The 13,544-nt window shown below is 38.9% G+C and overlaps 2 protein-coding genes across 8 annotated transcripts in view; one reads left to right on the forward strand and one right to left on the reverse strand.

Moving 5' to 3' along the window:
* The window catches only part of cnksr1 (connector enhancer of kinase suppressor of Ras 1), a 32,167-nt gene extending 29,498 nt beyond the window's left edge, over positions 1-2,669 (forward strand). For 2 of the 5 annotated variants that reach the window (XM_028000367.1, XM_028000366.1), the window contains exon 21: positions 674-2,669. In XM_028000367.1, coding sequence (XP_027856168.1) covers positions 674-1,303 — 630 coding nt within the window. In that variant the 3' untranslated portion in view covers positions 1,304-2,669. The remainder of the gene's footprint in view (positions 1-673) is intronic. The other 3 variants (XM_028000368.1, XM_028000370.1, XM_028000369.1) reach the window with 3 other exon arrangements.
* cldn23l (claudin 23-like) lies at positions 2,147-12,624 on the reverse strand. Of its 3 annotated transcripts, none has more exons than XM_028000371.1 (3): positions 12,259-12,624; positions 8,569-8,614; positions 2,147-6,361 (listed from the first exon to the last, which is right to left on the reverse strand). In XM_028000371.1, the coding sequence occupies exon 3, from the start codon at positions 6,283-6,285 to the stop codon at positions 5,422-5,424; it is 864 nt and encodes a 287-aa protein (XP_027856172.1). In that variant the 5' UTR covers positions 6,286-6,361; positions 8,569-8,614; positions 12,259-12,624; the 3' UTR covers positions 2,147-5,421. The 3 variants fall into 3 exon arrangements, with proteins under 3 accessions (XP_027856172.1, XP_027856173.1, XP_027856174.1); XM_028000372.1 differs by having other exon boundaries at positions 2,147-6,926; XM_028000373.1 differs by lacking the exon at positions 8,569-8,614.
* Between the last annotated feature and the right edge of the window lie 920 nt (positions 12,625-13,544).

Genomic DNA, 13,544 nt, shown 5'->3' on the forward strand with positions numbered 1-13,544 from the left:
AAACGTTTTAAGTCAATTCAACATTTTTTTGTGCATTGGATCAGAATTGGCTGATGCTGAACCTCAGTTGTAATGGGAAGTAAAAAAAGGAAGTGGATCGGTGCATCTCTATTTATTTCACAAGGAACAGTGCATATTAATTAATCTGACTACATTAAAACAACCATGTAAATATACCAGATTTAGCCACGAAGGCTAATTTTCTTTGGTTGATTGTAAAAAATAAAGAAAAACAAGTAACACAGGCATGGGTAAACATACATAACACATTATTAAAACAAGAAATGGTTAGTAGTGGTGTAAATTAGCAATCATAAAAAAGCAAATCACAGCCATAAAAACAAAAATGTGTTTATTCAAAGATGTTTATTAAAAATATAAATGAAGTTTTGATTATTTAGAAGTTAAATGATTTTCTAAAACAGTTTGGTGATGTGATGCTTCTTAATTCTAAAGGTAATGAGAATGGTAATGGTAAATTAACCAGGTGGTTGGGGATCTGTACGTTTTTGCACTTTAAAGTTAAAAACCAGAGGGGCTTCTTCTGTCAGTTCAGAAGGATTCACCTCCGTTCTGTTGAGCTTGGGGTGGAAAAGCGTCTGCCTGTTTCTTGCAGGCATGTTTGCATTTCAGCTCAGAGCTGCATGAAAACTGAAGCCGCTTTCCTTCGCAGGCGAAAGAAGCCGAGTTGCTGCAGATCAACAAGCTCCTGGATGAGTCGGACCTGACCGCGTCCAAGTACCGGCGGTGGAAGGATCAGAACGAGGAGCTGGTTTCAGAAATCGAGAAGCTGGCCTCGGCTGCAGGTGGCAGGGACGTCACTCCGGCGGGGGGCAGCAGGGGCGGCAGGGACGGCAGGGACGTCGCTCCGGCGGAGGGCGGCGAGGACGTCGCTCCAGCGGAGGGCGGCAGGGACGGCAGGGACATCGCTCCGGCAGAGGGCAGTGAGAACGTCGCTCCGGCGGAGGGAGGTGAGGACGTCGCTCTGGCGGAGGGCGGTGAGGACGTTGCTTCGACAGAGGGCAGTGAGGACGTCGCTTCGGTGTGGGACACGCCTGCTGAGGACGTTGCCTTGGAAACGGTTGCCACGGAAACAGCCGCTGCAGAGACTGAGGCATACAGACTGAGCCTGAGCGACGGTGAGCAGCTCGTCGACGCGGAGCCGTCTGATGTTCGCCTGGAGATCCCTCGGGAGTCTCCGAGTCCCGAGTCGAGCCCGCTGCTGGAACTCTCTCTGGGATCTCTGTCGGACTCCATAAACAATCAGCTGCGCAAAAATGGTGGTCATTACTTCTACATCTAGAACCTCAGCGGCTCAGTAAAGCCTGTTTATTGTTGCCCAATGTTTTTTCCACGGAGCTGTCGAACAGGAGCGCATGTTCTGATATTTACATTCAAGGATCTCTAAACATTGCCTCTCAATCAAAGGCTGCATCCTTAAAGACTTTATTCTCTTGTTATATGAGAAAAAAATCTGCCAAGTTTTCAGCACATATTTATGAAATTCTGAAATATATTAGATTTTGCATTATTTTAAAATTTTCCTGTAGGTCATGCCTTTTTCATATGTTGTGTAAATATTTTCCCATAATTACTGTTTTCATTGGTTAACTCACAGTACCTTAATAAAGGTATAAGTGAAAAACATTTGATGGAACGTTTCCAGCAGAGTTGCAGCTCTTTTGTCTGTGCTTCACTTCACCTCTTCTGTGCTCTTGCTGATGAACTCTTCGTCAGACTGACTGACTGTCTGAGCGGTGAATGAAGCAGTGAAGGCCTCTCCATGCTGGTTTGAAAGAATAAAGAGAATTTAGATCCAATATATGCAAGTATATTTCACTAAATTGAAATATGATGAAAAAGAATTGAAAAGTGAAACTTGTACCTGGATGGATGCATTTTAAATGTTTGTTTGTGTTAATTTTGGCACACAGATAATAAAAACCAAAAATTCTGTTTCTCATAAATTTGAATATTACAAAAGACCAATAAAAACTGACTTTATGCTGGATTTTCAGAATGAGCTAAATTTCCAAATGAAATCAAAAATTAACTTTTGTCTGAGAAGGGGTCTTTTCACCACTACACAACAATCTGTTGCTTCTCACATTGACTCTTGCTAAGAAGTTGCTGTCCATGTTCTGGATCTGCTCCAAACTCTTGTCAGAGCTGCTTCACAATCTTCTGTTTTACCACATTGTTTCCTTCCACCAAACCTTTTGTTGATTTGTTTTGATCCAGCAGCTTGTGACAATCCGACTTCTTTAGCAGTGATCTTTTGTGGCTTATGCTCCTTATGGATGGTCTCACTAACTGTGAAGTCATAATATGATAATTACAGCATTCCTGCAGAGAAAGTCATTTTTTAAATTGGTCTCATGAAATATTATGATTTTCTGAGAACGCAAATATTGAGTTTTCTTTAGGTGTGCAAAAATAAACATTTATCAGTCATTGTTTAATGAATTTATATCATAGTTTTAAAATATTATTTAAATTACTGAAAAAAATACAAGCTGTATATTGTCAACGTGACTCAGAGCAGTATGACTGACAATCACTTGTAAATGTTTTGTTTATGTCAGGCTCCATTGGGTGAATTTCAGTGTTTATTACTTTGCTTCCTACATCTGTCCTCTAACAACAAAAATAAAATGTTTTTAATTCTCTGCTTAGCTTTTCTTGACCAGAACACAACAAAACTTTCATTGTTGTAACGTCAATCAGATTTATCTTCTACGTTGGCTTCAAATTTAAATCTAACTAAATAATGACTGAATCCATTTGCTTCTTAGTTTCAAGTTAAGGTGTTTTCTACACCTGTTTCAAGCCTTGTACCTGTTGTTTAGATTTACCAATTGTCTTTTATTTTTATCAGCGTTTTTGTTGTGTCCTCGACAGTTATTGTTAGTAGGCTTTTAAAAGCCTGACCTGCCGATTCCAATTTTTACTGATACCAATTTTTATGTCGGAAAAGTTGCCAGATAAAGAGACAAAAACGCTAAATTGGCATTAGTGGAATGACTGATTTATTTTTAACTGCACACATTAAATACGGCGGGTCTGTGTCTGTCACAGTAAAGCTGGATTGGTTACACATGTAAATATCTGATCACTCTAAATTAAAGAAATCAGGGTTAATTATCAACTGACCAACTTATCGGTGCACCCCTTATCATCAGCCAATATGTGTAATAATCTCACAATGAAAATTTCTGAAAAATCCAGCCTTTAAACTGAGAACAGTTTGGAAGAAAGAGCCATGTTAAAATTTAGCACAGTTTTGTGTAACGCTTATTGCCTCTCCCCAACAAGGCAATAAATTTATAACTTATTCCTGTAACAACAAATATAAAATGTTTTTGTTGAACCCAAAAACTCAACCCAGAACCCAACTGAAAAATGCTTTCATACTCAATAACGTTTTTAAATTGATCAGCCTTTAGATGTTTTTTCATGTCACGATTTGTTTGGAAGGCATTCTAGAAAAATACCTTTAAATTTCTTCTATCTCAAAGATAAAAACATGGAGTTCAGTCAACTGTGCTAGGTCCTGAATATTAGGACATTTTTATTATCTTGTGACCAGATCTGATACAAAACATATGACCTAATCAATACAGAAATGCCTTAACAGACAAAAAAAACCTAAATCAGAAAACCTCTGGTGAAAACAACAGAAAGATCTGGGACTGTGGATCATCCTAATATGTTGTCATATTAGTAAAAGCGGAAAGTATTGACTTCAGGGGTGTGAATAACTTTGTCTCCAGTTTAAGCAATTATTTTTTTAACCTGAAAATAAAGAAAAATGCTGACAACGTTTTGGATTTTTCTGGATTTTTCAGAGTGAGATTATGACTTTGACAATTGATTACCAGCATGAGCCTGCATGTTCTGAGACATATTGCTGTTTCTCTGTGGCTGATTGTCTTTGTTTGCAGAAAAAATGCTCAGTTACTCAGCTTTTAACTTTAATATGCCGCCAGTAATCACATCTGGTTTCATAAAACCTAATGCAGCTGTATCTACTGTAGTCAGCGCCTCTGGGTTGTTTTCTGCACAGCGTTGTCTGGAACGATCTCATCTCAGATTTGTGTCGACAGAGAAACATTGGTAGCAAAGACTTGCACATATATAATCCCAGCTTGTCAATATCTTTAGTTGAATGTAAAGTAATGATACAGGATCATCTCATTTAAATTAAAATGCCATCAAAAAGTGAAAAATAAATTTTGAAAACATGACATACAGAGAGGTATTTATTTCTGTTATTATTGAGGATTGTGCCTAACAGCTCAAGAAATCACTAATTTTCTAATAAGTGATATTTCAGTTCCAACATTTAAATGAACTTTTTGATGTTATTCTAATTTGCTAACATTGACATTTACTAGATGCAACATTTTGTTTTGTCCATAAATGTCTTCATTACCCAAACAAACTTCACAAATTATTTACTTTTTGTATCATTCAAATGTTTTATTGAACTCACAATATACAAACAAAAACACAACTAAACAATCTTGATCACCACTTAATCTCACCGCTGATCGCCTCCTGGTGACTGTGACAGAAGACTGACATTTAAAGAAACACAATCAGATCATCTCGTTTGTTTTCTGTCCATTTTTGCTAATAACACACAGGAAATCCAGTGTCTAAAACCATTTAACATCCAACAGCCTCATCTAAAAACTGCTAACACTGGTTCTCTGACGTGGCTACAACCTTTTTCTGACTCAAACTAATGTACAGAAAAGCAAAAAGCTTCACAAATCCATACTTATTTAAGTATCTTTCTTACTGCAAGATTTTTTTGATTTATTTTTACAGTAAACTTTGTTTTGTCAGGATTATTTTACAGGCATTTTTAAGACTCCAATATGGATCAGCAATAATATTTACTCCAAATTTTACTTCCTTCATTGTGAAAAAGCGTCTGTTTTGTGCACATTTGTGTTGACAGCCTGTGTGTAAATCAGGCCCAAAAATATTAATTCCGTAGAACGAATCTGAATTAACACTGGAATAACGCGCTAATTTTCACAGCCCTAAAGAAACACAACTTTTTTGTCTCTTGCTGAATAATGCAACATTTTAGAGCCATTGTAGATAGAAAAAATTGTAAATTTGAACAAAAAACCCCTGAAATTTTGAAATTAATCTCAGAATTTTTTAAAGAAAAAAAAAACCCAATAACATTTATGAGCTCCTAAAATCAAAAGGTTTGCCAGAAATAAATTAGAAATTTTGATTTTGGCCTCAGAGATTTTCTATACGAAACGTGGAAATTTCGGAGATCCAAAAGGAAAACTTATGAGAAATGAACATCTGAAATTTTGAGGTTAATCACAGAGACTCGGTTCGGTTTGATTCTGACGAGTATCGAAGGAAAGCTTGTTTTTTTGTGTTCACATTCTAACAGCTGACTTCATATACGTCCACGTCGGTCTTGCTGGTCATTTCTGGACACGAGTGGCACGCAGGACAGACGGCTTGCTCCTGGCGGGACGGGCAAGTCGGACATCTCGGTCGCTTGAAGCTGAACAGCAGCGCGCCGCCTCCCAGCACCTGTAAACAAGAACCCAGCCACCCGAAGTAGAGCGACCCGGCTGGACTCAGGCTGAGCTGGGGGAACTTGGGGTTGTTGAGTCCTTGACTGGGATCCACCCCCAGTCTCCTGAGGTTGTGGGTGTAAACCCCCAACCCGGTCAGGCTCAGAAGGCCGGCGGTCACCACCAGGAGTCCGCCTGAAGCCGCCACCCTCCTCAGAGGCAGATCTGTCCAGCATCGGACCCCGATGCAAGCCAGGACAATCCCGATGCCGCACAGGAACAAGGACGTGAGCACCAGGCCTTGCACCAGCCGAACCCGGGCGTCTCTCTGGTACGGGCCGGCTATGGGCCAGCACTGCTTCAGCTCGGACTGCTCCACCTGTAAGCAGCTCTCCCACAGGCCGTCGGAGCGCAGCAGGAGCAGGGCCTCCACCGAGCCGGACCTGACACCCACACCTTGACCCTTTGCTCCGGATCGAAGGAGAGATCCCGTCCCCCCGATGTTCAGGCGAGCCTGTCCCTCCCGCCACTGAGGGGTGATGGCGGCAGTGAAGACAAGGACAAGTCCCAGAGGAGCGAAGACAATCCCCATCACCATGGAGACTGGAGTTTGCATCATTTGTGCTAAAACTGATTTTCTTTTAAATCTCTCAAGAGGTGTAGCAAAGCGATGAAAAGGGATTAAACAAGTGCTGGGAATGTAAAGTGAATTTCCCCCAAAACGCATAAAACAGACGATCTGGTTGTTAGTTCATTGGGAAGCAGCTTGATTGGGAGCTCCAGCAGAAATATGAGAAAGAACTCTGAAAAAGGAAAACAATGAAATTATGATGATTTGTAAAGTTGAAACCAGATGTTTACATACAGAGCATCAAAACAAAACAGCAGGACCGTCAAACGATTCAAATGTTTTTTATCGGATTAATCAAAGGGTTGCTGTGAATTAATCACAGTTAATTAATTGCTAATAAACGAACTGAGTTAATGAGTTCTAAATGTTTTATTAGGGCTGATAGCAGGCAGAACAATGGATCATCACTCATGTCTTTCCTTTTGGTATTTATCATTGTTCGTGCTTTTTATTTGTTCACAGCTGCATGTAAAATTCTGCTTTGCTGTGTTGTTTTGTTTAATACACACAGAATGTAAATTAGCACAGTATTAAAAGTGTTAATTTTCACAGCCTTGAAAAGATCACAACCTTTTCAATGTCTTTTGCTGAGTCAAGTGGCTGAAAGATTGAATTTTGCACTAACTATCATGACGGTTGTTCTCAGAAGCCCCTGTCTCCCTCATAAAACTGCAAATTGGTTTAGTGCACACCAGGACTGGGCAGATTCAACAGCGTTACATGCAGAGTGATTCGATCTGACAGCCGCAGGCGCAGGAGGCAGGAAAAGAAGGCAAGGTACCAAGAAACAAAAGAAAGAAAACAAGAAGAGAAAAGAAAATTAAGGGGAAGGAAGCAACTGCTAACTCGTTAGCCTACCGTCTGAGCTAATATTAGCAGCAGAACTAGGTAAATGCAGAACTTCATTTTAACAACATGGATTAATTGCTACCATAAATTTGCAGAATCAAAGATGTTACAATCATTTGACATTTGCATGTCATGGATCTCACAGTAAAACAATTTTATCCATTTCCATTAACTGAATGGATTCTCATGATTGCAAAATGTCTGGAAAAGTGAACAAAACATCATTAATACCTAAAAATCTCCCCATTATTTTACAGCAGAGAAAACTGATCAAAGGAAACAATGGGGCAAAATCTGATGATGTCTTTGACCTACCGCAGGTGAATTTCAGTGAGAATTATTGCCTTGTAGGGATTATTTGTTTAAAAAAACAGGATTGCATTGTAATCATTACATAATTATTTAATGTAATACTTTAACTGAAAAAATCTTAGGGAGTGGCATGGATCCAAAGGCTCCCAACCCCAATGGGATTATGAAAGAAAGCAGAATACTTCTTACAGTAAGACAGCAAGTACAATAGATGACTTTTGTGCTTTAGACATAACCTTAAAAATACTTTACTGCATGCAAACACATTTATTGAACCTTTTAGCATCAATACAACATAATAATAGATCAGTCTTAGCAGCAGATCCCTCATCTGCAGGCGAAATTACAGTGGAGAGTAGATTTTGGTTTGAGCAACATAGGAAGGAGATAAAGTTATGATTTTAAAATGAATATTGCAAAGGTAGTGAGAGAAGTTGAGTTTATTTAGCCCACGTTTCAAACACAAGGTCAAATCCGGCCCATAGTTATTCATGTCTCTAGAGAACTTCAATAACTATTTTTATACTGACTATTTTATCAATGAAATCCAATATGTTTTAATTTGACTAATTAATAATAATAATAATTGGTTACTTCATAATTAATGGCTTCATCCTTGCTTGCATTATTGGCACAGGCTTGTGGATACTGACACTCTCTGACAGAACCTGTTTCCTTCCTCCTGGCTGAACATTTTTGTTGTATTTATAGTTTGAACAGATGAAGGTGGTACCTTCAGGTAACTGGAAATCACACCCAAACGTGAATCACAGTTATGAAAATCAAACATTTCCTTCCTGATATCCTGAATTCTTCTGATTTTCTCTTGATGTTACTCACTAGGAAGTAAGTATTTAAGTATTTAAATACTTAAATACTCATGAGTATTTAAAATACATTCACCTTTGACCTTTGTCACATGCTCACACACTCATGACATCATCATCTGGACTTTCCATCTGGACTTTCCGCTATTGTTTAAAGACATCGTAAACAATGTTCTCATTTTTGATTGAAATGATAACAGCAAAGTATTCTTTCATTATTCTGGCAGTTAGCAAATATAAATAAAAATGAATTGTATGATTTAACGTCAGAAAGTAATACAGTATAAACAAAGTACTTCTCGAAACTGTTTTTAAAAATTAACAATGTCATACGCACCACAAACACCAGCACCAGCACAATGTTTACAAAAAGAAATGGCTTGTCTGATACCTCTTCATGAAAACTCTTTGCTTTATTTACCTGCAGACTCTTCATTCTAAGAGTCAGAGTGGGAGAAAAAGACTGAGTTAGACAAAGACGATAGAAAATGAGAAGTGGAGACACTAAAGAGATCTGAAGAGGAGCAAAAACAAGCAGGTAGAGAAAACAAAGGGACAACTTGGCTTCAGTGCTTCTGTTTTGAAAAAAAAAGGTCGATGCCTGAATCTGTTGCTAGGATACAATAACTTGGGCAGTCTCAATGTGACAGCTGTGTATGTGGAGCTCTAATAATGATACGACCTTGTTGGATCTCAGTCTGCGCGGCCGTGTGTGCGAGCTCCCGTCCTGGCCGTGTTTCTGCGTGCGTGCGCAGGAGGGAGCTGTTTTCTAAAAGTCAGACGCCTAAGAATCAGGCGTGACCTTGGAGGAAATCTGTTGGTTTAGTAATCACGTCAGTTCTGAGTTCGAGTTAACCTCCAGACAAGACAACCTGACAACACAGGTTTTATGGTTTTATGTCAAACAAATGCAGTTTATGTCAAACAAATGCAGTTATCAGAAACATCGAGACAACAGGAAGGAACACATTCACACTGGAAGGACTTTGTGGGTTTCTGCAGAGACCTCTAGGTAACGTTAAACAGTAGATGTCCCTCTAAACTATTTACTGTAAACTTGGCTTCGTAGACAAGGAAATATATTGCTTATAGTTTAATATGAAGCCCTTCACCGATGTTTAAGATTCATCACTCTGTAGTTACTTTGGCTGTGCAGCAAAAACATTTCAGTGTAACAATAGCAGTCATGAAATACAAGACAAAACAAACTGGCTCAACATCTGGTTACAGGGGCTCACAGAATTCACATTTTGTTATACAACAAGCACAAACTTTAATATCTTTTAAAGGGATTGAATGTTATTGGCCGACACAAAATGTATTCAGAAGTCAAATAATAGAGTCCAAAGTGGGTTAGAAGTTTAAAGTTAGATCATGAGAGAGAATTAATCAGAGATGCAGCCAAGATGCTCTGGAGGAGCTGCAGAGCCCCACAGCTCAGCTGGTTGGATCTGTTGACAGAAGTATTAGATGAGCGATTCACTAACCTGGTTTTTATGGAATGGCAAGAAGAAAGCTGTCATGGTAAGAGAGACGCAGAGAGTCCTGTTTAAAGTTTGATGCAAACTGTGAGGAAAACACAGTAAAAAAGATGGAAGAGGCGACTTGGCCAGATGAGACCAAAATTACAAAATGTTTCTTTCTACATCTTTGGGTTTAGGTAAATGCATAAAGTTTGTGGTTGTAATAAGGTGACAAAATGTGAAAAATTTTAAGTTGCTTTTGCAAGCTATTGTAATTTACAAATAATCTAGATCTAAGGCTGACCTAAAACTTATTTAAACTAAAGAGCAACTGCTGTTTCTACTGCACAGTGTGTTCTGTGTGTTTTGGTTTTCATATCAGCACATCATATTTAGACTTTTGCACATTAATGGTTTTTTATGAAATATGCAGCTTTGTGACTTTTTGCTGGCACAGGCTGTAGTGTTTATCTATCATAAGATGCCATCAAGAGTTCAGTGTTAAAATTTTCCATGACAACACATGTCTGCATGTTGAGGAGGTGGAAATACCCACCGCAGCTGAACTGGAGAATTATTTATTAAACATGGCAGACTGGAAAAGTGTTGCTCCTGAAAATGAAACAGAAGATGTACTGACGGATAGCTTAAGAAGACAGACAGAAGTGTTTGCATTAGTATATAGGGGACAGAAATGGTGACAGTCACATGTAAGTGTGCTGTGATGAGACCCAGACAGGCAAATAAAATCATATTAATGTTTTTAATGTTTCGTTTCTGCCAGGGAGACATTTTCCAGCTCAAAGTGAAAGAATGTATCTTTATCTCCTCTGATCTTTTGCCAAAGCTGCAAAGCAAAGAGAACGAGCTTGTAAAATGAGACATTTTGTTACTCTAGATGACGGTTGGTCGTTCATACTTTCCATTTCTCAATGTTAACTGAAGTTCCATCCCTCCATCCATTTTCTGTTCACCCTTGTCCCTAATGGGGTCGGGAGGGTTGCTGGTGCCCATCTCCAGCTACGGTCCGGGCGAGAGGCGGGGTACACCCTGGACAGGTCGCCAGTCTGTCGCAGGGCTAACTGAAGTTGATGCTTCAAAAAATATAATTATAGTCTTTTAAAGTGATATCATATGAGCAAAAGTACTTAAAGGCCGTCTGCATAATCTGAAAACAGCAGAGAAACAATAAGGAATTTAAGCTTTTGGAGCTGATATTTGTTGTAGCGAATATATAATATGAATCAAATATGTGTCTAAAATATGAATCAACACAATGACATGAAAATATTTTAGAATGAAACTTTAATCTTTTTTTCTTGCAGCTTGACGCTGATCTGAGTTTTGCTTACTTTGTGCGGGCTGCACACTCTGCTCTACAGTTAGTTCTAGGAAATTTTATTTGTGTAAGACAAATGTCTTACAAATGCACCAATTAAATCTATTAAAAATACAGTTCTGGTTCAGTAATCCAGTTGCATTGCCCAAACATCAATGCAGACATCACATATCACGCACATAATGTTCCATAAGCATACAGAAATCCACATCTAAAAGAGACACAGCTGTTGTGTTTTAGAATAACAACATTTCCTTTGTTCACATATAAGGCTTTGCTTTAAAAATTTGAAAGGTTTCTGCTGGATTTTTTCATTTCTTCCATGTCTAAGCTTTCATCAACCCTTGGAAACTCACTTTCAGTTCATCACTTCATTAAATTCAAGGCAGCCTATAACCACAACTGAGGTGTGCAGAAGCACCAAATAATCCAGAGAACAGAAAAAAACTCATCTGACCAAAGAGAGGCTCTCTTTCATGTTCTATTGCTGTTGTTCCTGCTAGAAGATGATAGAGCTCCTTATTAGCTTGACTTGTAATGTTGTAGCTGATAATAATAGGTTGTGGAGAATCTGTGTTTTTACTTTTATCTTTCTTTGCTTATGTTTTTCTTTAATGTACTTAAATATATACAATAATTACAAATTATTACAGAAATATTGGCTTTTTTAAAATAATTCTCATTATTTAAGCATCTGCATGCCTTTATGTTTTCCATCATTTTTAATTGAATGCTTTTTTCTTTTTCGTGAGTTTTGTTGCGCTGCCAGCAGTTGTCTGCATAGCTGCATGAATGCATACCAGCAGCCCTGTGTCATGCTCACTCTATCCTGTTTTGCAGGTTTGTCTTCAGTGAGCTGACATGGTGGCAAAGACAGAAAATGACAGACACGCTGTAATTTGCATCAAGAGTTTCCACGAGTTTTTTTTTGTTGTTGTTGTAATTAGAGCTCACCTGATATGTCTGATAGAGCAAAGCCTGATTTTGTTTGCCAAAGTTTGAACGTTTTCATTCTCAACAACTCGACTGATATTAGATCCTTCTGAGAAATCAAGCTTCTGCCCTGAAAATGCTGCAACTTTGCAGGATTCCAAGGTTCTCGTTTGCTTTAATGTAGAAACGACAAAAGGAGAAATCTCCATAGAAACTGGTGATGAGCTGAGAATCATATGCACCATACCATTATTGATCCTCTCACTGCTTTGTCTGAAAACTGGCAAGCTTAGAGCAGTTTACAGACACGATCACCCAAATGCTGCCAGGGGAGTCAGGCACTTACCATTCAGGAGAGGTTCTGTGCATCTCACTGCAGACTGCAGGCTGCACCGCTGCTCTGGTCTGAATCGCTAACATCCTTCTCTTTTTGGCAACAGATGCTTCAGCCACCTTCCAGTTATCCCCATCGTTTCTTTTTTTCTCTTCTACCCAAGCCTCCAGTTTCGCTCCTGCCTCTGTTCGTTTTATTTCAGCCGTTTTCTGTTCTGTCCTTGTGTGTGTTCCCCTTTTCCCTGCTCCTTCCTTCCCTGTCTGACTGCTCTTTCACATCTCGCTCTCTCTCTCTTTCTCTCTGTGCCCCTCTCTCGCCAGCTGCAGTAATGTCTCTGTTATATGCAGGGCAGAGAGACTATTGCAATTACATTTTAGTTTCTCTGAGGTTATAGAGCTCTGATTTGAGTCTGCAAAGGCTTGCAAAAATATTCATCCCTCGTAAACCTCTGCTTAAAGATCTGGAAAGTGTGGCATGCATATGTAATAATCCCCTTTATTACAGCTAAATAAAATTCAAATTAACCGCCTTCAGTAGTCACCTCATTGAGTTTAATTGTGTGTAATTTATTCTCACTTTAACTTGAATTGTTCTGTGATTTCCTCTGATCACTGGTGTCCAAATCAGCCATATTAGAATAGTGACACATCTAGAACTGGCAGTATGTCGTCCTTTCAGGAATGTTTAAATAAAACGTTGGGTCTTAAAAAATACCTCAAGCTTTGAACTTGGTTTAACCCGTTAAAATAGAAAGACTATTGTGCAACTCTGAACCTCCCATGAAATGGTCATTCACCTAAAGCAACAGATATTAAATCAGACAGGCGGCCAGGAGGGCGGAGGAGCTGCAAAATCTGTCAAGACGGCAAGTATGAGATGAAAACTCTTCCTTAATGGAAGAGAAGCCAGAAGAAAAACACTGCTAAAAGGAACACAAATAATCATATTTGAGGTCTGTGACAAGCTGGGTTAAATTTAGCCAAAATGCAGCAAATTATTTGGAGGAATACCGACACTGAGCTATCTGAATATATCTCCACAATGATGAAACATGGTGGTGGTAGCATCATGCTTGGGGAAGCTGGTAAGAGATGAAAGAAAACCTGTGAGAAGCTGCAGAGGACTAGAGATGGGGGTCAAAGTTCACCTGGACATATGAGACGGAGTCACAATGGAGTAGCTTACAATGGACCAGTTAAAGTCTGGACCTAAACCAAAATGAGAATTTGAAAACTGATGTTCATAAAACATTGTTTTTGACAAAGTTGAGCTATTTTGCAGAGAAAGGAGGGCAGAAA

The sequence above is a fragment of the Xiphophorus couchianus genome, chromosome 19 (genome assembly GCF_001444195.1).
Source record: "Xiphophorus couchianus chromosome 19, X_couchianus-1.0, whole genome shotgun sequence".
Classification (NCBI taxonomy): Eukaryota; Metazoa; Chordata; class Actinopteri; order Cyprinodontiformes; family Poeciliidae; genus Xiphophorus; species Xiphophorus couchianus.

Bases quoted from the DNA above. Each gene is read 5' to 3' on its own strand.
- cldn23l (XM_028000373.1), bottom strand. From the start codon at position 6,285: ATGCGTTTTGGGGGAAATTCACTTTACATTCCCAGCACTTGTTTAATC.